The sequence below is a fragment of the Microcaecilia unicolor genome, chromosome 4, assembly GCF_901765095.1.
Source record: "Microcaecilia unicolor chromosome 4, aMicUni1.1, whole genome shotgun sequence".
In the NCBI taxonomy this organism is placed as follows: Eukaryota; Metazoa; Chordata; class Amphibia; order Gymnophiona; family Siphonopidae; genus Microcaecilia; species Microcaecilia unicolor.
In genome coordinates this window covers 253,567,315-253,593,492 of record NC_044034.1, presented here as the reverse complement: position 1 = coordinate 253,593,492, position 26,178 = coordinate 253,567,315, and the positions used below count along the sequence as shown (strand labels likewise).

The 26,178-nt window shown below is 40.2% G+C and overlaps 1 protein-coding gene across 1 annotated transcript in view; it reads left to right on the top strand.

Annotated features, from left to right (window-relative positions):
• Positions 1-26,178, top strand: part of TBC1D8 (TBC1 domain family member 8) — a 221,215-nt gene that overhangs the window by 173,376 nt on the left and 21,661 nt on the right. Inside the window, 7 exon segments of the mRNA XM_030201431.1 lie at positions 2,784-3,069; positions 4,972-5,101; positions 10,576-10,674; positions 12,019-12,087; positions 17,200-17,440; positions 22,130-22,195; positions 24,810-24,899. Of these exon segments, the coding sequence (XP_030057291.1) occupies positions 2,784-3,069; positions 4,972-5,101; positions 10,576-10,674; positions 12,019-12,087; positions 17,200-17,440; positions 22,130-22,195; positions 24,810-24,899 (981 nt within the window).

Sequence of the window (26,178 nt, the reverse complement as noted above, 5' to 3'; positions counted from 1 at the left end):
AGTGGAGCAGGGCCTGTTGCATAAGGGTCCCGTGGTGATGGAGGATCCCTCCCCCTTTGGTCTTTCGGCCTGGCTATTGAGCGGCAGCGTCTGAGGAAGAAGGGCTTCTCAGACAAGGCATCGCCACTATGCTGAGAGCGAGGAAGCGCTCTACTTTTACTGCTTTCGCCAGGGTTTGGCGTACCTTTGCAGCGTGGTGAAGCAGGCTCATTTTCTTCATTCACTGCTCCAATTTCTTCAGTGTTGGCATTCCTGCAAGAAGGTCTGGAGAAAGGCCTGTCGCTCAGTTCCCTTAAAGTCCAGGTAGCGGCCCTGGCTTGCTTCAGGGGCCGCCTGAAGGGTGCTTCCCGGGCTTCGCAGCCAGATGTGGTGCGTTGTCTCAAGGGAGTTAAGCACCTGCGCCCTCCTCTGCACTCAGTGGTGCCTGCGTGGAATCTCAACCTGGTGCTAAGAGCATTACAGAAGCCGCCATTTGAACCCTTGTTGAGGGCATCTCTGAAAGACCTGACGTTGAAAGCAGTCTTTTTGGTGGCTATCACTTCAGCCAGAAGAGTTTCCGAGCTCCAGGCACTCTCATGTCGAGAGTTTTTTTCTGCAGTTCACTGAGGCAGGAGTGGCTATTCGCACACTGCCTTCTTTCCTGCCCAAGATTGTTTCTCGCTTCCATGTGAATCAGCAGTTCTGTCTCCCTTCCTTTCGTAGGGAGGACTCCCCAGAGGAATACTCTGCTCTTAAATATCTGGATGTGAAACGAGTCATCATCAGATACTTGGAAGTGACCAATGATTTCCGGAAATCGGATCATCTGTTTGTCCTGTTTGCAGGTCCTCGTAAGGGTCTGCAGGCTGCTAAGCCTACAGTGGCAAGATGGGTCAAGGAAGCCATTGCAGCGGCTTATGTGGCCGCGGGGCAACTTGGGCATCGGCCCATACATTCTCCAAGCATTACCGCTTGACTGTGGCTGCACGGGCGGAGGCCCGGTTTGGAGCTTCAGTGTTGAGTTCAGGGATTTCAATGTCCCGCCCTGGGTGAGTACTGCTTCGGTACATCCCACCAGTCTATGGATTGATCAGCATGATGATATGGAAGGTAAAATTATGTATCATACCTGATAATTTTCTTTCCATTAATCATAGCTGATCAATCCATAGCCCCTCCCAGATATCTGTGCTGTTTTTATTCTGGTTGCATTTCAGGTTCAAGTTTAGTCTTCAGTTACTTCAGAAAGACTTCGTGTTCAAGTTTTTTCACTTGGATTCTTCAAGAGTTGAGACGAGTTTGTGTTACAGTGAGCTGCTGCATTCCTCTCCCCTCCGTTTTACGGGGCTGGATTGAGACTTAAAATTCTGCCGGCACTCCCTCCCGCTTCGTGCGGCTGTAGGGCAGCTTTGTACCCCTCCCGCTTCGGCGGTGTTAGGGTCAGCCAGCTCCTCCCGCGGTTGCGGTTGCAGGATAAGCCAGATCCCCCGCATCGGCGGGTGTGGTGTCCCTCCCCCGCTCCGCGGGGATGAGCTGGACGGATTCCCCTCCCCCACTTGTGTGGGGATGAGCTGGGTTAATTCCCCTCCCCCGTTTCGGCGGTGGTGAGCTGGGCAGAGTGTCCCTTCGTGGGTGTAATTCTCTAAGTGCTGAGTCCTGCGGATGGAGCTTTGATATCGACATACTGAGGAGTTTCCGGCAGCACATGACCACATATAGGGAGGCAAAAGTTTGCTCTCTATCTCCACCTGCTGGTAGATGGACACAACCCACCAGTCTATGGATTGATCAGCTATGATTAATGGAAAGAAAATTATCAGGTATGATACATAATTTTACCTTTCTGCCACTTGAACTGATAGTCTATAAAGAAAAGTAGGCGCCCACTTTCCTTTAGTAATGGGTGTCTGCTTACCCACTTATTCCAGATGCCCTATTAAAAGCTTATGCATTTGGGGGGTAATTCTATAAGAATGGCAATCTTTATGGTATTGGGTAAAAAGCTTTTAAAAACATTTAACTTTTGGATCTATACTGAATATGTTTTGGGTTCTTTTTTTCTTCATTTTATTTAAAATTTTTCTTCTATGCAGTTTTGTTTTTCGGTTTTCTTGTTTATATTCTACCTCTCTTCCGTTTTCTTTGTGTTCTCTCTTGCCAGCCCTTTTCTCTTCTTCCTTGAGTTTCTCTTTGTCCCTTCTCAGTACCACCACTTTCTCCTCCATTTAGTATCTCCTATCCTTACTTGCCACTTCCAGTTGTTGCAGCTACCTTATTTTCCTATTACCGCTGCTCTCTCCTCCTTTGCTCAAGATACCATTAGTTCTTCTCGTCCACTGCTGTTTGATTCTATTTACTTGATGCAGTGTGACCCAAAATACTTGTGGGAACAGAGAAGTATTAGTTTGCTTGAATCTGAATGCAGTAAATATAACAGAATGGTCAGCAGAGTTGGAGGATTGTTGTTGGCAGCTGCAGCATGAGGTGAAGAGATGGCTGCAATGGGGGCTGTTATTGAAAGGGGCTGATGAGAGCACTGGCACAAGGGGAAAGGTTAGAAGTGTGAAGAACAGTGCAGGAGAGAGGTGTGTGGAGGAGCTGCTTTTCTTCATGCTGTGGTAGTGGCACCTTATTTGTGACAAACTGTTGGCCGTAACTGTATTTTAGTACTTGATAGAAGCATAAACGTGTTTTTAAAACAACTGAGTTGAAATATTAAGAAAATTGTAGTGATCTTGATTTTGTTCTTGTTCCTTGAAATTTGTTTTGTTTCAATGGTTTTTGTTTTGTTTCAATGGTTATAGGGGCTCAGGTAGACCAATCAGTATTTGAAGAACTTATAAAGGAACGGCTTCCAGAGCTGGCGGAACATATCAGTGATTTATCTACCTTGGCTTCCATATCTCTGTCGTGGTTCCTGACCCTTTTTCTCAGTATTATGCCTTTGGAAAGTGCTGTGAATGTTGTGGACTGCTTCTTCTATGATGGAATCAAAGCCATTTTCCAACTAGGACTGGCAGTTCTTGATGCCAATGCAGTGGAGCTATGCAACAGCAAGGATGATGGGCAAGCCTTGATGATTCTCAGCAGGTATTATTTAATTGTTAAGTTGTTGAAGATTAATATTGTTCTCTGAAGACAAGACGAATTTCCAGTCACACAGATGGCTGACATCATTGTCTGATGCTGATTAGATATATTTCCAAAACATTCATGGAAATTCTTTATGGTTTAATATTTTTATTGGTTTTCAATACAATACAAACAGGAAACAATAAGTAGATAAGAGTAATAAGAGGCAACTACAGAAAATGGTAAAAGTGAAAAGAGGAAAGAAAAAAAAAGAAGGGAAGTACATTGCATGCAAACACCGTAGGCACTTAAGTAACAATAGCTAATGACATTTAGCACAGCAAGTTACATTAGGAATTGTTGAAGTAAGATACAATAGGAGACCATTTCTCTTCATGTAGGGCAAACTTAAATGATTTTTTTTTTTTTTTTTTTGCGAGGTACGTTTTGTATTTATAAGCTTGGAGCAAGAGATTCCACCATTCTTGGTATGTGACTTGAGCCAATGACTTCCAGTGCAAAAAGATTACCTTCAAAGCCATGGCTACTTAATGGTGGCATTGCAAAACAAAAACATATCAGTGTTGTAGAGCACAATTTTCTCTTTCAGATGATACTGTTCACAAGCTGATTCAGGCAGACTCTTTTTTTAATAATTGGCTTTGAACTTTGGTACATTTTATCATTTGCACTGACAGTGCCAACTTTGAAGAGATTCTGCAGGGTGGTTATAGATGCTGGTTAGTTGCAAATCTGGCAATATTATGTCCAGCACAAGCATAATGCTTGTTCAGAATTTCAAGTCCATATCTTTGCATGGAAGTTGTTGCGGTCTGAATATTGGTCCAAATATGTTCCGATGAGTCGCGACCAATTTTGATGCACACTTTGAGTCAACTTGTTTGACCGGATTTTGCATCCATAATGTTAAAATGTATTTCATCGGAATTAGCATCAAAAACTGTACAGGATTTGAATTTTTTAGCCATTCTTATAAATGTGTTTGGATTTTATTAGACCCCCAAAATGGCATTTTGGTAAATGTGGCGCGCTCATGAACTGACAACCTTTCAGAAAAGGGGGTCTAGATCTGCAACTATTGCAGTTAGAGACCTCAAATTTTGGGAAACTTCGTTTAACACCTGACTCGCGCAACAGATAAAATTTGAACAAAACTGGAGACATGATGATGGGAAGGTTTAGCCCACTTGGCATGGAATGACCCGCCTATATGTAATATGTAAACCGGTTTGATTTGTAAGCACAGAAAGATGGTGTATCAATCCCTTCCCCTTTCCTCTACCCATTCCTTGCTGTCTTACATTCTTGTACTGTAATATTATAAAATGGCATGAAATTGGAGTGCTGTGATTTCACATAACTATGGTGATTATATGACACAGATATAGGAGAATAGTGCAAGGAACAGGGTTGAGAGATTGAGTAAAAAATATTGGGAGGGGGCAGAGCTTGTGTTGAACATATAAATTCCCATATTTAAATTAGCTACCAAAATTGAGAGAACTGGGCAGACTAGTCTTATCTGTTATTAGCAAATCTGTTATGATGTATAAAATTTCACTTACTTTATTGTTTTATTTGTATTGTATTTTGCTCACACCCTTTTCAGTAGTAGCTCAAGGTGAGTTACATTCAGGTACACTAGATGTTTGACTAACATCCTGCATCGGTCTCCAATGTCTTAAAGGTCTTATCTCCAAATGTGGCTGTTTCATAAGCACAATAGCAGAATGTATTGTATTTCTTATACAGATGTAAAATACAAAAGAAAATGCATTCCAGTCTTGCGTGATAAAATAGATTTTACTTCACCACCAAGGTATAGCATATGCTTTGGATATATTATACTTAGAAAGCTGATGTTCTTTGTTCTGTTTAAACAACCATTGTTCCTTTAAGATTTTTAGAGCATATAAAAAATGAAGAAAGCCCCCTGACTCCAATTGGCAATCTTCATGGATTATTAAGTGATGATCAAGAACCTTATAGCATGACAGACATATCAGATCTAATTCGAGATTCATATGAGGTAAGTTGGACTGGAAACATGTACATTAGAGCTAATTCATAATAATTTTTGTTTTTAGTGACATGGAACAATAAATATTAAACATTAAACAGAATAAGAAGCCCTTTTACGAAGGTGCACAAAAAGGTGGCTGGTGGTAGCTGTAATACGTGGTTTTCCCTCACGCTCCAGCCACCTCTTAGCATGGCTCCAAAAAAGTTGTTTTTACGTTTACAGCAATAATGACCAGACGCTAAGTTCAAAATTAGTACCTGGCCATTTACCACTTGAGTCCTTAGTGCCTCCTGTTTAGCAGGCAATAAGGGCTCACCCGCTAACCCGATGGTAATCAGGCAGCGCACTGCTGATTACCACCAGGAATGCCCCTGCAGTAGAAATTGGAAAAATATTTTCTATCAAGGAAAACGGTGTGTGCCAAAATCAGAACTACCTTGCCTTTATAAAAGGGCCCCTAAGAGAGCAAAGATGACCAATTTCACAGTTTAAGTAACAATGCAAAAAAGAGATTAATTCTATAATGGTAATCCCATATTATCATCAACAAAGTATGTAATATAGGTCATTTAGTATTGAGATGCTATTTCAGATAAGTACTGAATGACTATGAGGTGTATTTTCAAAGCACTTAGACTTAAAACGTTGCATAGTAACCTGTGGAACATTTTAAGTCTAAGTGCTTTGAAAATGAGCCCCTATATCTTATATTGTGAAAGATTTATAAATCTAATAAATATGGACAGTTTTTTATTTGTAGAAATGGGTGTGATTGAATTTGCACAGGGAAGGTTTGAACTTAATCATGGGTTTTACCCCATAGAAAATCTTGTAACCTTTCATTTCAAGTATTCAATTTCTGATGCCCTTTATTTTGTATTCTCTCTTCTACATTTGCTTTATTTTGTTTGAACATATTTTGTTAGAACTAAACTCTTTTTTGCACTGTTATATTAAACATAATCAACAAGGGAAGACAAAATGTCTCTATAGACAACAAACAAGAAAACAAAACAGCAGTGACAACCAAGAGGAGGACACTGACCTCACAGCTGTTGCAAGAGAGTGGTTTTATTTTGAATCCAAATGTGGTAAATTGTGATTACCCGCTGGGTCCACATTTTGGCTAAACAGCCTGCCTCAGAGGTTAAAACAAAATGCAAATATATAAACTATAAGTATAAAAAAATAACATTTAAATCATGCATAATATGTATGTACAGTAAATATTACAAACTAGATAATTTAAAAAATACATGAATATATAAATGTTTTCAAATTTAATATAAACAAAGAACAAACTAAAGATAATAATAAAAAGAAATAAATTACAATGCAAACAATTATATACAAATTATAACATATAGGGGTCCGAGTTACGGCGGCCGTCAGGAGCGGTAAAAGGTGTGTAGGCTTGGCCCTTCTCTGTCTCTCAGCTCTGGTCCCGCCCTCATTTCCTGTTTCTGCAAGGGCAGGACCAGAGCTGAGAGAGAGAGAAGGGCCGAGCCTGCATGCCTTTTACCGCTGCTGCCGGCCGCCATAAACCCGACTTGGTAAGTGAAGATGACTTTTAAAATTTGGAGGGAGGGGGCCTGGAACTGGAAGGGAGGGAGGGAAGGAGGGACGACGACACCCTCATGCGTGTGACGTCGCATTCCGTTGCCTGGGAACTCTGCAGTGTTCCCTTCCAGTGATTGGTCACTGCTGTGTGTGACGTACCTGGAAATACGTGACGTCAATTCAGGAGATGGACACAGCCTTACAGAGAGCACGAATTCTTCAAGGCTTCACTGCCACGGAGTTGGCTTCAGAACGTTGGAGGTGCTTTTTATTATATAGGATATATATAGGAGAATGGGGCAATATATGGGAGAACAAGAGACTACTGTAATGAAACAAGGGAATTGGAAGTCACCCCCATCAAAAACAGGATAGCTGTGGGGAAGGTAAAGTTAATATTTAAAAAAAAAAAATCAAAGCAACTCATTAATGAGCAACAAATGGAAAGCAATGAGTACATATGCTTGACGTTAAAGTATAAAAGTTCAGGATTTGCAAGCCCAGATGTTTGAGGCAGACTTGAATATTGTTACTATTACAGAGACATGATTCAATGGTTCCTGTGAATGGAATGTAACCATACTGGACTATAACCTTTTAAGAAGGACAGGAAGGGATGGTGGTGTGGCTATCTACATAAAAAAACAATGTTAAAGTGGCTGAAATGCAGAGAACCTGGGAAAAAGAAAGTGATGTGGATCATTCTGGAAAAAGAAGATGGAACCTATGGGTGTCATCTGCAGACCTCTGGCACAAATGGATGAGCTGGACAAGGATCTGATTGAAGATATCCATATGCTGTGAATAAAAGAGGAAGTACCATTGCTGGGAGATTTCAACGTGTCTGATGTAAATTGGAACATCCCATCAGTAGAATCAGAAGGATGAAGAGATTGTAGATGCCCGCCAAAGTGATTTGCTCAGACAAATGGTGGCAGAACCCACAAAGGAAAGGGTGATGTTGGATCTTGTACGCACAAATGGAGAAAATGTGTCTAATGTCCGGGTAGATGGTTCTCCAAACAAGTGGCTGAAAGCATAAAGGCAAAAGAGGCAGCATTTAAGAAATGCAGAAGAGAGCAACACGAAGACCACGTAAAAGATTACCAGATAAACCTCAAAGGGAGGAGGGGAATATAGCAGGCATAAACGCGCGCGCACAAAAAAAAAGGCTAATAATATAAAGAGAGGTGACAGGACCTTTGTCAGATATATTGGAAAAAGGAGGAAGGCTAGAAATGGATTTGTAAGATTGAAAGATGTTGAAAACTGCTATGTGGAAAATGATTAGGCTAAATCGGACATGCTAAACAAATACTTCTGTGTTCGTGGAGTAAAATCCCGGAGAAAGACATCAGTCAACTGCCAAAAGGTAAATCTGGGAATGGAATGAATTGCTCCATTCACGGAAGAAAGTGTTTGTAAACAACTTGAAAATCTGAAAGTGGGAAAGCTATGGAGCCTGATGGGGATACCTTCCACAATACTGAGGGAACTTAGTGAAATCCTGGTGGGACCTCTTTAAGGATTTATGTAATAGATCTTTAGAGATGGGAGAGGTTCCGAGAAATTGGAGATGTGAGTGTGGTCCCTCTTCACAAAAGCGGGGACAGGGAAGAAGTGGAAATCTACAGGCCTGTAAGCCTCACATTGGTGTTAGGAAAAATAATGAGATTCCGAGGCAACCTGGTTTTACCAGAGGAAAATCCTGCCAAACGAATATGATTTCTTTGACAAGGTGACCAAAGGACAAGCGCAAGATGTATTCTACTTGGATTTCACCAAAGCCATTGATACAGTTCCTCACAAGAGGAATTAGCTGAGCAGGCTGAATTTAGGACCCAAAGTGTGAACTGGATTAAAAAATGGTTGACCAGCAGATGTCAGAGGGTGGTAGTAAATGGAATCCGCTTGGAGGAAAGGAATGTGAGTAGTGGAATACTTTGGGGATCGGTACTGGGGCTGATATATTTGTGAGCCACACTGCAGAGGAAAAGTTTGCCTTTTTGTAGATGACATGAAGATTGTCAACAGAGTGGACACCCTGAGGAAGTAGAAAACATGAGATCTACAAAAATTAGAAGAATGGTTTAATGTATGGCAGTTAAAATTTAATGCAAAGAAGTGCAGAGTGAGGCACTCGGGGTGCAGAAATCCAAGTATATTAAAAAAAAAATAGGATGCAAGAGATTGATAATTGCTGTTATTAGTAATTTTGCATTTATATATATATATATATATATATATATATATATATATATATATATATATATATATATATATATATAGTAGATATATATATATATATATATATATATATATATCTATATCTACTTTGTTCTATGTAATCAGAACGTCTTGTCAGTTCTACTTTTGTTATATTGTTATATTGTGAGCCACATTGAACTTGAATCCTCTTTGAGATAATGCGGGATATAAATTTCATAAATAAATAAGCATATTTCAGGAGAGGGACCTTGGGATGATAGTGTCTGAGGATCTTAAGGTGGAAAACAATGGGACAAGGCAGTGGCCATGGCCATAGGATGCTAGACTGCCTAGAGAGAGTTATAACCAACAGAAGACAGGGGGTGTTGTTGTCCCCATACAAGTTGTTGGTGAGGCTGTGCTTGGACATCCTTTCAAAAATGCCCCTCTATGTAATTCATCATTTCCTGAAGGTGAACAGAAGAGAGATGCCTTCCTTTGATTAGGTTAAGGCATGTTGGATCCTCCCTAATAAACACTTTTGTGTATACCTACCACTACTACTGCTCATTGCATAGCAAATACAAAAGGAGCATGGAATACAGGGACTTTTTCAAGACACTCCTCCCTTCAGTAATTTAGCAGTGTAGAGCAAGCTGTTAAGGGGAGCTGCAGAAACATGTATAGACAAGCCCACAGATATCTGTTCAAAAGAGATTAAAAAAAGAATAGGAGTTGGGGGACTTAGGAAGCTGTTTGCTGGAATGAGAAACGTGATACACAGGGGTTTTCTAACTAGAGACAGCCGTAAACTTCCAGCAATGGGAACATGTGCATTAAATGTAAACATCAGATTGGGACACTGCAGCCAATGCAAAGATTGAGAATATTATCAATGTGTTAGGAGCTTTAATTTGCTGATGTTGGATGATGAACAGCCAATGGCAGAGAAGGTGATACTTAAAGCTAAGCATAGATGTCTTCAAGTGGTGGTGCTGCTATTAAAAGGTGGTCTTACCATGTTGGGAAGAAAGGAACCCCCCTCCCCCTGTGGTGTTGGGTAAAAAGATCAAAAGATGGCCACATGAGAGTTATGTACTTATGAATCTCACAGCAAACCAGAAGAATTACTATATAAACAACTGTGGCAGACTTCTAGCAAATACAACCCTGAAAACTTAAGATAAAAGGTTCTGTTGGGGATTAAGCTCACTGGTGAGAGTGTGAGGGAATATGAAAAATGACTGGTGGAGAATGGTATAAGTGGGGTGCTTGTGGATTGCTAGGATAGTACGAGTGCTGACAAATGGATACAGGAAAGAGGCTAAAAGGGAGGAAGGGGATAGACAGAGTTCTGTTGCAGTTAATTTCTTTTTTATTGACTGTTGTTTAAACTGTTGGCTATGTGTGGCTGAACTGAACATGCAGGCCAAATAATAAACTTGAAATATAAATCATATAAACCATAAACATAAACAGTTTTTCTGGAGTCTACTGGTTAATGGAATTCTCACATAATTATTTCAGGGTTATGCTCCCAGTTTATAAGGGATATAGGGTTTTGAGGATGAAAGTTTGTGAAGACCAAAAAAAGAACCAAAACAAACTGTTTTTGTGATTGTTTTAGTTGGATTGTGAATTTAAAATTGAAGTTTCTGAAAAGCATGCATGAAACAGAATTTTGAATACAGTAACTGTTTTCTTCATTTTAGAGATTTGGAGATATCTCTATTCAGCAGATTCAGTGTATGAGATGCAGACATAGGATACGTGTTCTCCAAAGTCATGAGGATACAACAAAACAGAATGTGGTAAGGCTGAATATCATATGAACATTTTTTGCATTTAATATTGAGTACTAGCTGATACCTACTACTACTACGACTTATCATTTCTAAAGCGCTACTAGACATACGCAGGGCTGTACACTTGAACATGAAGAGAGAGTCCCTGCTCGACAAAGCTTACAATCTAATTAGGACAGAGAGAACAAATAAGAGATAAGGGAATATTAAAGTCAGGATGATAAAATAAGGGTTCTGAACAAAGTGAATAAGGGTTAGGAGTTAAAAGCAGCTTCAAAACGGTGGGCTTTTAGCTTAGATTTGAAGACTGCCAGAGATGGAGCTTGATGTACCAGCTCAGGAAGTCTATTCCAGGCATATGGTACAGCAAGATAAAAGGAATGGAGTCTGGAGTTAGCAGTGGAGGAGAAGGGTGCAGATAAGAGAGATTTACCCAGGGGAGGAATGTAGGGAGAGATGAGAGTGGAGAGGTACTGAGGAGCTGCAGAGTGAATGCACTTATTGGTCAATAAGAGGAGTTTGAACTGTATGTGGAAACGGATAGGAAGCCAGTGAAGTGACTTGAGGAGAGGACTAATATGAGCATAACGACACTGGAGGAATATTAGTCGTGCAGCAGAATTTTGAACAGATTGAAGAGGAGAGAGATGGCTAAGTGGGAGACCTGTAAGAAGCAAGTTGCAATAGTCTAAGCGAGAGGTGATAAGAGTGTGGATGAGGGTTCTGGTAGTGTGCTCAGAAAGGAAAGGGCGAATTTTGCTGATATTATAGAGAAAGAAGCGACAGGTTTTAGCAGTCTGTTGAATATGTGCAGAGAAGGAGAGGGAGGAGTCGAAGATGACCCCAAGGTTAGGAGCTGATGAGACAGGAAGGATGAGAGTGTTATCCACAGAAATAGAGAATGGGGGAGGAGGAGAGGTTGGTTTAGGGGGAAAGATGAGAAGCTCAGTCTTGGTCATGTTTAGTTTCAGATGGCGCTGAGACATCCAGGCAGCAATGTCAGACAGGCAGGCTGATACTTTGGCCTGGATTCCTGCTGAGATTTCTGGTGTGGAGAGGTAGATCTGGGAGGCATCAGCGTAAAGATGATACTGAAAACCATGGGATGAGATCAGAGTACCAAGGGAAGAAGTATAGATGGAGAAAAGAAGAGGTCCCAGGACAGATCCCTGAGGTACACCAACTGACAGTGGGATAGAAGTAGAGGAGGATCCACTAGAGTATACACTAAAGGTACACTGGGAGAGATAAGAAGAAAACCAGGAGTTGTCTGGCTTTGTTGGATTATTACTATATACACTGGTAATATAGGTATCCACTAATACATATCTATTCTTTTCTTTGTCTAAGCTTCGAGTTGTTTATCCGGATGTTTCATTTTCCCTTGAAGATTTGGAAGAACTGTATGATTTATTTAAGGTAAACCACTGGGATGGTAGCAAAAGCCTTCTGTATTTTATCCTGCTTTTACTAACTCAATAAAACACACAACTAATATTTTTATATATATTTGTCAATAGCTTAAATATCATAATAAAAGGTAATTCATATAAATTTGTTTGTATGCTAACCCTTTATGCACTGTCAGCATTTCTACAGTTTCTTTTTCTGAATGACAGAATCAGGATTTGTGCACAGTTTAATAAGTTCATTCTGTAAGCAAGTGGATTATGGAAGCCAACAGTTAAAAAGAGATGTTATTGAGCAATTTAATATATAACCCAATTAACATGATTGATGCCTTCAGTGACCTATATAAAAATATATATTTATATTTAAATAATTTTTGTTTTGAATAGTAAACCAGCCAACAAGAAAACCAATACAAAAGCAATAAATCAAAACAACCACAAAAATCACCTTCCCCCAGCCCACCCCACCCTACACTGCAGAACAGGTAATATCCATCATTTACAAAGAAGGCGAGAAGTACAGTGAGCTTATTGATTAAGTATGTGGTTATAGTGTGTCTTGAGTATAACTCTGTTGAAATGGCAGCATGTTATCAGCCACTTTACTACAGAGAAAGTGGCTCATCGGGGTGGGGGGTGGGGAGTGATGTCACCTTACGGAATGGTAGTTTGATTAGGAAGTTCTGTCAGGACCACAATAAATTTGAGCGTTTTCTGTTCCATTGATAAGATACCTGATTGGAGTGGCCATTAGTTACTACCAGAGACTGTGTCAACTAGGAAAAAGCTTGAGAAATTTCGACATTCAGTAGACTTTGGTGAAAACAGAAGTTTCACTCCAGGGGAAATATTAGTGAGAAAAGGAAAATGACGCCGTTGCCTTCAGACTCGGATGAAGATTATTGGATGGCTTCCCGGGATGATCTCACTGAAGTTACAAAGCAAGATGTGGTGGCTTGGTTCCAAGGACTGAAGTTGGAGATGATAGGTGTCCACCAGGACATACAATCTACCCATGCCGATATACAAGTGGAGGTCAGTGATCTGGGAAACTGCATTACTGCAACGGAGGAACATGTGGGCTCATTTTCAAAGCACTTAGCCTTCCAAAGTTCCATAGGTTTCTATGGAACTTTGGAAGGCCAAGTGCTTTGAAAATATGCATAATGGCGTCTCTGACTTTGGATGTTGATAATACAGCGAAATCTCCATATTGAGTATGCTGCTCTACAAGAACTGTGAGACCAGGTCAAAGACCTAGAAAATAGATCTGCATAACCACTAGGACTGAGCCAAGTAGAATGATTCTCCATCCTTCAGCCATGTCTTAGTCACATCCAGAATTGGGAGAAGGTCTGAAAGAAGAGAATGCTTCAGTTTTAAGGACCTTGCATTAATGAGTCTTACACTTACATCTGAAGGAGGTACCTGGCTTGTTGCTGAGTTCATAACAAGCCAGAAAAGTCCTCTCTCTCTAAAGGAGAGAGACTGAAAACTCAGGAAGATCAGTGTACAATGTAATGTCATTGAGGATTCTTGGCAATGGTCAATACCACATGCAATGTTTGCACAGCTCTTGTTAGCCTAATTTCTTAAAGGCCTTGTAAGATCTTGTTTGTCCATAATCATTGTAAATTTACCTCCTCCCTTAATAACTTTCGAACAATTCAATTCATACAGTTTTTACATTTCTGCCACAGATTACCCCATGATCTCCATCTCAATCCCACACTTTTTTCATATGCCCTTGAAATCCACGTTTAGAATCCCTGTTTCTTTCCCTTTTACATTGTATAAAGCAGTGTGGTTTCCTTATTAGTCCATTTTAAAGTTTAATAAATAGAAGTAGAACAACAACAACAAAAAAACCACAACAATAAAATGATACCTTTTATTTTATTGAACTAACTGTATATATATATTTTTTGACTAGCTTTCAAAGGCCAGAACCTTCTTCCTCAGGTCAGGTACTATTTTTTTTCTTTCTTTCTTTCTTTTTTTTTTTTTTTGGGGGGGGGGGGGGGGGGGTTATTTTGTTTTTTTTTATTTCCATTTATTAATCTCTCCTATAGTGAAACAAACCACTTTAGAGATCAAAGCATAATTTTGAATGCTACCCTGCTCTTGTAGAGTAATCATAACAAAGGGGCCCTTTTGCGAAGGTGCAGTAGGGTTATTGCATGGGTAGCATGCAGCAAAACAGCATTACCAGGTGCCCTGAAGTAGGTCTGGATTTTCCACGCTAGAAAAATGTTTATTTTCTAGTGCGGGGATTAGGCATTCCCAGTGGTAATCAGGCAGTATGGAAACAATCCTGCACACTGCTCAGTTACCACACAAGTAGCACATGAGCCCTTACCGCCTGCTAAATAGGAGGCGGTAATGGCCGCACATTAATTTGGAAATTAGCGTGTGGCAATTAATGGAAGAAATTGAAATTCTGCCATTTTAGATCCGCTCTACAAAGTGGCCAGAGTGCAGAGGAAACCATGTGCTAAAGCTACCACCGGCTACTTTTTTGGCATGGCTTAGTAAAAGGACCCCAAAGATTTCTGCAGCAAAGTAGGACCTAGACATGAAATGCTTATGTATTGCTTCCTTTCATCCCAATCATGCATACTAGTAAAAAATGTACTATGTTGCTGTTTCACTAAATTCGATGCAAACTGTATTTATACTTTTGTCCAATACCTTACGTGCAGCATGTTTCTGATCTGTTATAACATGGTTTAACCTTTCTTGTTGGAAAAGCTTGAAATAAATGATTTAGACGATGAACTTCTACTAACACAAAATAGAAATAACATGCCATTAATGACATCACTGTTAAAACAAAATGGCACCCTCATTAATTGAATTGTGTATTAAGACCCCTTTACTAAAGCGTGTTAAGAATTGCGGTTAATGCGAATTAATGCAGGATTGTACCATTCGATTGCTACAAATCTAATGTGGCAATCAGTGGAAGCATTTGTAATATTTTATTCAGATCATTCATTTGTATTCCCATTAGCACACAGTACTTGCTCACGGTTAACACAGCAGCACCTAGTGCCTTATATTTAGGAGGCGCTAAGTGCTCCCATGTTAACTCTGCATTAGCCTGTTAGCGTGTGGTTGGTATAATGCACTAACTGGATAACATTTCCACACCCATGCCATTCCCCCTGAGAGAGATTCAGAGAAATTCATTAATGGCGTGGTTTACTGCATAACAGGCGGCAAACTGCTATAAAATACCTTAACACAGTTGCAAGTTAGCCTGCTTTTGCGTGTTAACCACCCATTAAGTGCCTGATGCACTTTAGTGAAGAGGTCCCTTACTGTTAAATAAATATTGAAAAGTAGAAAAATGAATGTATTTGGGTAACTGTGTGAGTGGGTCTGTTTGAGTTTCCTAATGATCTTACATTCTGTTTATAGTAGTTTTCTATCAAGCTGCACAAGAGGGTTCTCATTTCTTCCTTACCAAAACTTCTAAGTATATGTTTTGGAGGTCATTTTAGAAAAGTTAAGCAGCATTTGCATCTTTAAAAGGTCATGTTCTGGGCATGGTTTGGGCAGACCCTGAAACAGGACAGGATTAACTCTTTGGTAGACTCTAGACAAACAAATGCATTGCCCCTCCTCCATTGTAATATAAATATATTTTAAAATTCCCAAAAATGAAGCTCCTAGTGTTTCTGACTGCAATGAAAAATTGGCAGCAACTGGATGAGAGTGGATGAAGGAAAGGGGAGAATATACAGTCCTTTGGTGGTGGTTCTGGTTCCCCTTCCTCCACTCTTCTTTTTGCCACCAGCTGACTTAGGGCAAAAATCTGCCTTGGGAGCCATTGAATTACACATCTAAGAGGGCCTCACCTAAACATCTTCATCCAAGGCATGTGCCTAGTTTGCATATTCCTTGAACCTGCCTGAAAAGTAAACGTGTTTTTCTGAATTTGTAATGGCCATACACTTATCCTTTAAAAAACTGTTAAATGTCAGCTAACTAGTACCTACTTGTTTGGACTAGGAGTTTGCAGTGGCGATTTAGGGGGCAATTGTGCTTACCTCTCTAGTGTTTAAAGCCATCTGTAAAATCTAAAAGTTTTAGCTTCCTAACATAGAAGTATGTTTATTAAATGAGGTACAGCATGACAGCATTAAAGCGCTCTGCAGTAATATACCTGTTAGTGACCATTTCTGTGATTTTTTTTTTTCTGGGAGGTGTGGCATGGGCGTGGAAACATTCTGCTAGCAAGTTCTAAATAATGTACGCTAACTGGATAACAGCTGAGTTTAACGCTGGATCACTTAGCGCCTTCTATATAGGAGTCACAATGGGGCCCTTTTACTAAGGCACGGGAGGGCTAACGCACGCCAAATTGGCATTACCGCTGGGCTAGCATGTGCGCCAGGCAGTAATTTTGAGTTTGGTGTGTGCCAAATCCCGCAGTAGAAAATAATTTTCTATTTTCTACCACAGGGGGCGTTCCCAGGGTAATCAGCAGTTGGCACGCACTGCATGGTTACCACACAGGTAGTCCATGAGCCCTTACCGCTAAGTCAATGGGTGGTGGAGAGGATTCAGGATATAAATAGGCGTGAGCTTGTTTTAATTTCAGTGCACACCCATTTCTTGGCTCATTAAAAAAAAAAAGCCTTTTTTCCCAGCCGTGGTAAAGTAATAGCCCAGTATGCACCAAAAACACGTGCCAACACTACCACAGGCCACTTTTTACCATGGTGTAGTAAAAGGGACCCCTAAGTGATCCAGCATTAAATCCTAGCAGTTACCATGTACTGATTACAAAAGTGCACAACCTGCATAAAGCATACCCTCAAAGAGATGAGCATTAGATTTGTGTTCTAAAATCCGTGTTAACTCCAAATCCTAACACCCTTTACTAAACATAGCCACTCTTTTTCTGAGTGTGTTTCCTTTATAAAATGGCGGTTCCTCTTGTATGTGATGCTAAATGTGCATTTCCTGTGTCCTTACAGGTATTCAGCAAGCCTTTTGTAAAATTGTAGGGAAATTGTGCAAATCCTGACTTGGACATCCTTTTTCTTACCTAGAGGAGCTCTTTGACTAATGTTATGCCTTTTTATTGCCCTTTGTTTTTCACTTTTAGAAAGAACATTTAGTCAGCTGTTACTGGGGAGTGACTGGTTCCATTATTCAGCGGCACGATCCAAGCAGACCGTATGCGGAACATTACAGAATTGACTCTCAGCAGTTCACTAATCTGTACAAACTTGTCTCGTCATGGACATGTGGCTCACATACTGATATTCTAGCTGAAAGGGCTTTCCGGCTTCTTGATGAAAATACAGATGGACTCATTGAATTCAAAGGGTTCGTCGCCTTCTTAGGTATTACCTCTGTGAAATAATTTATTAGCTAGTGCATTTATCTGAACATATCCATTGAAAGGCTTATATGACGGATTTGAGTGTGTAAGCTGTTAAAGTATTTCAATAGGACAGGCGGTTATCATGCATCAGTAAACAAGCTGTAGAATCTCCTGCTTCTGTTTGGCCAGCGGCAAACCAACCTGTATTAGGAACATTTTTTTCACATTTCTCAAGACTCCTGAGGCAGGCCTGTGGCCGAAACACAGTACTGTGTCGAGTCAACATTAAAGTTTGCTCCTTTATATACCACCACAGTCTCAGCGTCCTGGAGTCATTGGTCTACTTCCTACTTTTGTTATCTATTGCAGAATTGTAAGCATAAAATATTGTTGTAATTAGTTTAATAAGCATAAAGTTAGACTGATTTTGAATTGTCTTTTAACATATATTTACTTTTTTCTACGCTGACATAAGAGGTAATCTAGAGAATTCTACAAATGGCACCTAAAGTTAGGTGCTAATTCTGCACCCAACTTTCAGCACAGAAACGCATTCTAAAGAATGCAAAGCATGTAAATACATTTACATGCCCAGTTACAGTGGGGGAAATAAGTATTTGATCCCTTGCTGATTTTGTAAGTTTGCCCACTGACAAAGACATGAGCAGCCCATAATTGAAGGGTAGGTTATTGGTAACAGTGAGAGATAGCACGTCACAAATTAAATCCGGAAAATCACATTGTGGAAAGTATATGAATTTATTTGCATTCTGCAGAGGGAAATAAGTATTTGATCCCCCACCAACCAGTAAGAGATCTGGCCCCTACAGACCAGGTAGATGCTCCAAATCAACTCGTTACCTGCATGACAGACAGCTGTCGGCAATGGTCACCTGTATGAAAGACACCTGTCCACAGACTCAGTGAATCAGTCAGACTCTAACCTCTACAAAATGGCCAAGAGCAAGGAGCTGTCTAAGGATGTCAGGGACAAGATCATACACCTGCACAAGGCTGGAATGGGCTACAAAACCATCAGTAAGACGCTGGGCGAGAAGGAGACAACTGTTGGTGCCATAGTAAGAAAATGGAAGAAGTACAAAATGACTGTCAATCGACAAAGATCTGGGGGGGGGGGGAGTCAACGTTTGCTTACATTTTGAAGCTGGCATGTAAAATATTTTCCACTGTTCTTCATGGCCTCCCTTGTAATCCCTTTCTCTAGGGTTCTGTTTGGTTGTTATAGGAACACCATCCAAGCTCATAGTATATCCTGGCTGGTCAGCTATAGGGCTCAGTGACACTAGCTGTCTGCAAGATGCAGCTTCTCTGGCAGGCTATAGGTCACAGCAGCACCGGTGGTTGGGAGGCGGGGCAAGTACTGGACAGACTTCTACGGTCTATGACCCGAAAATAGCAAGGATAAATCAAGGTCTTATACGGGGGGCGCCTGTGGACCTTGTATATTATTTATTTATTTATTTATTTATTTATTTATTTATTTATTTATAATAAATAAATCCTAATAAGGTCAGGTATACAGTGGGGGAAATAAGTATTTGATCCCTTGCTGATTTTGTAAGTTTGCCCACTGACAAAGACATGAGCAGCCCATAATTGAAGGGTAGGTTATTGGTAACAGTGAGAGATAGCACATCACAAATTAAATCCGGAAAATCACATTGTGGAAAGTATATGAATTTATTTGCATTCTGCAGAGGGAAATAAGTATTTGATCCCCCACCAACCAGTAAGAGATCTGGCCCCTACAGACCAGGTAGATGCTCCAAATCAACTCGTTACCTGCATGACAGACAGCTGTCGGCAATGGTCACCTGTATGAAAGACACCTGTCCACAGACTCAGTGAATCAGTCAGACTCTAACCTCTACAAAATGGCCAAGAGCAAGGAGCTGTCTAAGGATGTCAGGGACAAGATCATACACCTGCACAAGGCTGGAATGGGCTACAAAACCATCAGTAAGACGCTGGGCGAGAAGGAGACAACTGTTGGTGCCATAGTAAGAAAATGGAAGAAGTACAAAATGACTGTCAATCGACAAAGATCTGGGGCTCCACGCAAAATCTCACCTCGTGGGGTATCCTTGATCATGAGGAAGGTTAGAAATCAGCCTACAACTACAAGGGGGGAACTTGTCAATGATCTCAAGGCAGCTGGGACCACTGTCACCACGAAAACCATTGGTAACACATTACGACATAACGGATTGCAATCCTGCAGTGCCCGCAAGGTCCCCCTGCTCCGGAAGGCACATGTGACGGCCCGTCTGAAGTTTGCCAGTGAACACCTGGATGATGCCGAGAGTGATTGGGAGAAGGTGCTGTGGTCAGATGAGACAAAAATTGAGCTCTTTGGCATGAACTCAACTCGCCGTGTTTGGAGGAAGAGAAATGCTGCCTATGACCCAAAGAACACCGTCCCCACTGTCAAGCATGGAGGTGGAAATGTTATGTTTTGGGGGTGTTTCTCTGCTAAGGGCACAGGACTACTTCACCGCATCAATGGGAGAATGGATGGGGCCATGTACCGTACAATTCTGAGTGACAACCTCCTTCCCTCCGCCAGGGCCTTAAAAATGGGTCGTGGCTGGGTCTTCCAGCACGACAATGACCCAAAACATACAGCCAAGGCAACAAAGGAGTGGCTCAGGAAGAAGCACATTAGGGTCATGGAGTGGCCTAGCCAGTCACCAGACCTTAATCCCATTGAAAACTTATGGAGGGAGCTGAAGCTGCGAGTTGCCAAGCGACAGCCCAGAACTCTTAATGATTTAGAGATGATCTGCAAAGAGGAGTGGACCAAAATTCCTCCTGACATGTGTGCAAACCTCATCATCAACTACAGAAGACGTCTGACCGCTGTGCTTGCCAACAAGGGTTTTGCCACCAAGTATTAGGTCTTGTTTGCCAGAGGGATTAAATACTTATTTCCCTCTGCAGAATGCAAATAAATTCATATACTTTCCACAATGTGATTTTCCGGATTTAATTTGTGATGTGCTATCTCTCACTGTTACCAATAACCTACCCTTCAATTATGGGCTGCTCATGTCTTTGTCAGTGGGCAAACTTACAAAATCAGCAAGGGATCAAATACTTATTTCCCCCACTGTATAGGATAGCGTCTAAGTGTACCTGTGCACAGCTGCAAAGGGGTGCTCTGGAAAAATTGCACTCGGTATTATAGAATAATGCGGATGAACACCCAACTTGCATGCCACGATTTACACTTGGTTTCAGTTGGTGTAAGTCCTCACGCCCAACGTTATTCTATAAGAGCGCTTATCCTATAAATGCCATTTATAGAATAGCACTGGGTGCCGCTTACTGAATCCGGCCCAAAATGTTTTATCTAAATCACGGACAGTCTAGCATACAGTATGCTGCATAGGTGTATCCCTTGCCAATGAAATGTTCTGTAGTACTTCAAGTGCTGTCATGCCGCTAAAAAAGTGGGGCAACCTCCCCCCCCCCCCCCCCCCCCCCATTTTTTGATCAATACATTTTTGTTTATGAGAAGTGGGCCGTGCATATATCCAGAGTATTGACATTTCTTCACAGTTCATGACTGATAGTATAATTCACAAGCAGTTCAGGTTAGAACAATGCATATTCTATATACGTTATAGATTTCAGTCTAGAATTGTAAGCAATTTTTGATTTATGATCCTTCCCCACCATTATTTTCACATGATAAAAAATTTGAACTTGTATCATAGCTTCTGTTCTGGAATTTCATAAATTCCTATATCTGACATTTTCCCATCCTTTACTGTCTTTATATTTGTATACAGATAGACTAAACTAATTAAATTGTACTTTGGGGCATGTTTACTAAGGCGTATTAGCATTTTCAACTCGCCTTTAAAGTTAAGGCACATTAAACACTAATGCGCCAATACATTCCTATAGGTGCGTTAGCAGTTGACACGTATCAACCGTTAACACACATTAAAAACTCTAACACGCATATAGCACACCTTTGTAAACACAGGTCTTCATATCTCAAAGTGTGTGCTGATTTTTATAACTCATATTTCTTGATAACAGAAATTTCCTCTTTGTGTATATATGCACAAATATGATTAATGTTGTAAATTAAGACTAAGGTAAGGGCTCTGTTTAATAAGCTGCGCTATTGGTGCGCACACTTTTTAGCACGTGCTAAAAATTAGCATGCGCTAATGCTAGAGACACCCTTAGGAATATAATGGGTGTCTCTATTGTTAGCTCGCTAAAAAGTTTGCATGCCTGCAGCGTGGCTTAGTAAACAGGGCTCTAAGTACATTTCTTGTAAGTAATAAAACTATTAGAGGGTCTTTTACTAAAGCTTAGCTCGAGTTATCTGCAGCAGGGCCCATAGGAATAAAATGGGCCCTGCTGCAGATAACTCAAGCTAAGCTTTAGTAAAAGACCCCCTTATTTTGTTAGTGTGAAGAGGTGGTAAAATGGGTTGAAGGATAAAATTATAGTGCCAATTAAAAATAATTTCACAGGTTGTAGATCAAAGTGAAGTCCTATATCATCTGCTTAAAATATATTAACATATTATAAATAACTTTTAGGGAAAAACAAAGCAGAATAACGATGTAGCAAATCATATGTACATACAAACTCAATGGCGTGTCTATGTCATAAAGACCACATTTATAATGTGTTGGGTTATTTATTTCTATTTTTCTTGCAGATGTTATGTATTATGGAGACATGAGTGAAAAAATTAAAATTTTGTACAAGCTTCATATCCCTCCAGGTAAGAAATGTGCTATGGGAAGAGCAAACTCTTTCATCTCTACAATGTATGAAAGAATTGTATTAATCTCTACTTTGAAATCTTTATTTAGCAAATATTTTATACTCTTTCTAGTCTCTGTAGCATAATCTGTCATAGAAGCACATATACGAACAGGCACTATCACTAATTAACATGAACCATTTATGTTAGAGACATATTTATACCCTATAAATAAAGTGATTGTGGTTAGACATTGATTTGAAGGGTACGGATTTGACAGTACTATTCTAGATCACATGATTAGGGATATGCATTCTTTTGAAACAAAGTAGAAAGTCTCACAATGTTTCCTATGTTGTTTAATATCATTTTTAACATAAAACAATATTCCTATGGGGCCTACACAACTAATTTTGTGCACGTGCTATAAACGCTAGCGCCCCTTAGTAAACAGGGCCCAAAATTACAGAGCATATTCAAAAGCATGGATTAATGAGACAAGGCCAACATACATTTAGTGAAGTGAAATTTTGATCTATTCCTTGGGCCTGCAGTCTCAGGGACTCAGTCACAGAATTTAAATCTGAAGAACCACTTTATTCAATGAAGAATTTATTGCATCCATGGCTTCCCAAAGAGACTCCAAAGTAACATTTGTCAGCTTAACCAGCTTGCACACCACACCCTCTTGAGCCCCTTCTCCATCCACAGAAACAGTACTCACTGAAGATGGAATACACTGGATTAATGAGCTCTGTGTACAGATGACCCCGGGTGTTGACGCTAAAACAGGCACTGGAACACCTCCAAGCTGCCATTCTGCCCGATTGCGCTTGTAGCTCTTCCGGGCTGTTGCGGAGCTGAACTCAGGGCAGGGCTAAGTGAAACCCTACTTACAGTGCTGCCGGTTGACCACTCCAGCAAAGCAGAAGCAGCATTTGCTTGTCGAACACCAGCCCGAAACTCCTCCAACGTTGCCTGCCGCAAGTCCTGGGACCCGGCCAATGCTGGAGAAAGCTGTCAGACCTTGCCTCTTTCAGTGCTTTTGGAACAGAGCTCATGAATGTGCGTCCCCTCACACCGCCATCTTAGCTCCCCTCTCATCTGAAATTTATTGGGATTGGTGGAATGGTGTTGCAGTGATTTAAATCATTTCTGACTGCGCAAACTTTTGCAGTATCTCAATCTGATGTGAGGTCAAGGATTTTTTTCTTTGGATTGTGACGTTCCACAAGGGTCTATCTTGTCTCCAATTTTGTTTAATATTTTTAAAAGTCCTTTAATCAATTTGATTCAGAGCTTTGGTATTAATGTTTGTTGTTATGCTGATGACATTTTGCTTTTAGCTAAGGTGTCTACTTTATCTTCTGATTTTTCTGTGCTTCAAAAGTGTCTTGATGCTACATTTCACTGGTTTGTACATCATGGTTTGGTTCTTAGTTTTGCACTTAGAACACCCATCCATTATTGACCCATGGTGGTTTCAGATTTGTTTAAATATCTAGGTGTGTTATTGGACTATAGGTTAACATTTGAGGATCATATTTCAGCAGTAGTGAGGAAGGGCTTTTATACGTTACAGAACCTGACATATGTATTCCCCATCTTACACAGGAAATACACATTTGTGTAAATTAATTTCTCCATTGAGTTTTTGCACCAGCTCCGAGACATGCACAGATTTTTAAAAAGTTCTTCTTTTGCCTATGCCTTTCTCCAAGGGATTAATGGAGTAGATCTCCTTAGTCCTCTATTTACTTTTGCCTCACTTCTTCATTGGTGGTACTTAGACATATAGGTTTGTAAAATGGGACCAGTTAGGTGTGTAAGAGTCAGGAGTTACCAAGTGTAAGTTGCAAAATTGCCAATTCCTTGTAAGTACTGGCACTTATAAGTAGAAAATCCAAGTTGATACTACTCTTTGTGCATATGTAAGTTTTGTAAAATGGGTGCTCCCCCTGTTCATGCCCCCTAGCTCTTCCACTTCTGCATTTCCTTATATGTATTTTATAAAAGGCTCCACATTCAGTAATTTTAAAATACATCCTGACCTGGATGTCTCAATTCCAATCTCAACATTTATAAAATGGGCCTTTATATATTACGTAAATGTACAGAGAAGGGCAATACCTTGCACTGGCTCCTTCCAGCTCACCATCAACTTTGTAGAATTCCCTTTCTAAGGAGTTAAGAGTAAAGAAACTTGTTAAAGCTTGGTTGTATTTTTGCTGTTTATTATAGCTAAAATTAGCTGTTAGACTCCTTTGCCTTGTGAAGGTTAGGAATGTCGGGGGGGGGGTGTCTTTTACTAAAGCTTAGCTCAAGTTATCTTCAGCAGGGCCCATAGGAATAAAATAGGCCCTGTTACTGATAACTCAAGCTAAGCTTTAGTAAAAGACCCCCTCAATGAACTATGATTATATGTTTGACTAATGTAAACTGTTTTATGAGCTGTCATGGGCTGTGATGGCTGTATATTGTTTTCCTAGATAATAAGGTTTGAATGTGGGGTATTTGTTTTATTTATGTTATTTTTGTGGGCATATATTTTGTTTGTCATATTAGGCTTTTTGAGCAAGATGAATTGAAAACACAAGCAAATAAGTTTTTTTTCTGTGTTTTACTTTCACAGCTCTTTCTGAGAATGACAGAGACTGTCAGTCACCATTAAGAAATCCTCTGCTATCAACTACCAGACCGCTAGTGATTGGAAAAACAAATGGCATGTGTTAATGTCTTCTTTTTACTATAGTTTTAATAACAAAAACAACAGGAGAAGCAGATAGTTTAGAGGGGTCATATAAACCAATTTCTGGCCTCACCTCAAGCATTTTAATTGCTGATGCTATGTTTGGCAAAATATAGGACCATGGCACCGGTGTCCCAACCAATTCTGAGATCTGTTATCTGAACTCTAATACAGTAATGACAAATATTGAGATGGATGGCTATAATTCTGTTGGAAACATGTAAAACATCAAATATGATTTATCCTCATCAGTGTACATTTGTGTTCTGTTGTTCTCTACCTTCTGCTTACAGTTGTCCTGCTTGCCTATCAGTTGCAATGGTTCAGTCAGCCACTCATTTGACAAGAGATGGTGATTCAAAAGGATATTTGGAAGGTGGCAATTTGGCCATCACTACATTCATTCATCAGACATTGTAAAGTTGATGTCAGGACAGAGTTCAATTTTAATATACCCCAAATAAACATTATCTAAGCAGTTTACAATCAATCATCATTGAGTTGAAAAGAAGAGACGATTGACATAGAAGGATGCATAGGATACAATGGGGACAAATATGGATCTAAGAAACTAAAACTTTAATTCAAAGTGGAGAATATATAAGATGGGAAAGGGTGTGAAAAGATTGACGAGACGGTGAAAGGGGAGGTCCTGCTGCAGTGGGTTCGTGAAGGGCGCAAGGGGCTTAAACTTAATCTAGTTTCTGGTGAAAACACTTTGGAGAAAAATGGTCTTTGAGAATAGAGTTAAACCTTAGGAATGAAAATGGAGAGGAATAGCATTACAGAGGGTAGGGGAAACAACTGAGAAAGAAGAAGTTCTAGCAGAGTGTGAACGAATTTAGAGGTAGGAAGGTTTCACAAGAAAGTTCTGTTGGGAGGAGCATAAAGCACGGTTTGGGGAGTAAGGAATGATGTGTTTGAATAGGAGGAGGGGAAGACGAGAGCAAAGGACTTAAAAGTTAAGATAATGACTATGAAGGTAATTCGATATTGTATTGGTAACGGTAATTTTAGCAGGGCCATCTTAGATGGAGCCTTGTTTTCCATTCTGAGGTTTTAAGTTTTGATATATCCAACTACTGTAAACTGGTTGAGCTGGATGATAAGGAAGGTGAAATTGACTCTTACATGATAATTTCCTTTCCTTGAGTCTTGCTAGACAAGTCCAGGACCCAGTCTGGAAGACTGATGAATGTAGGATGTCCTTGGTTTCCACACTTGCCACTAAATTGTAAATAGTTTCAAATTA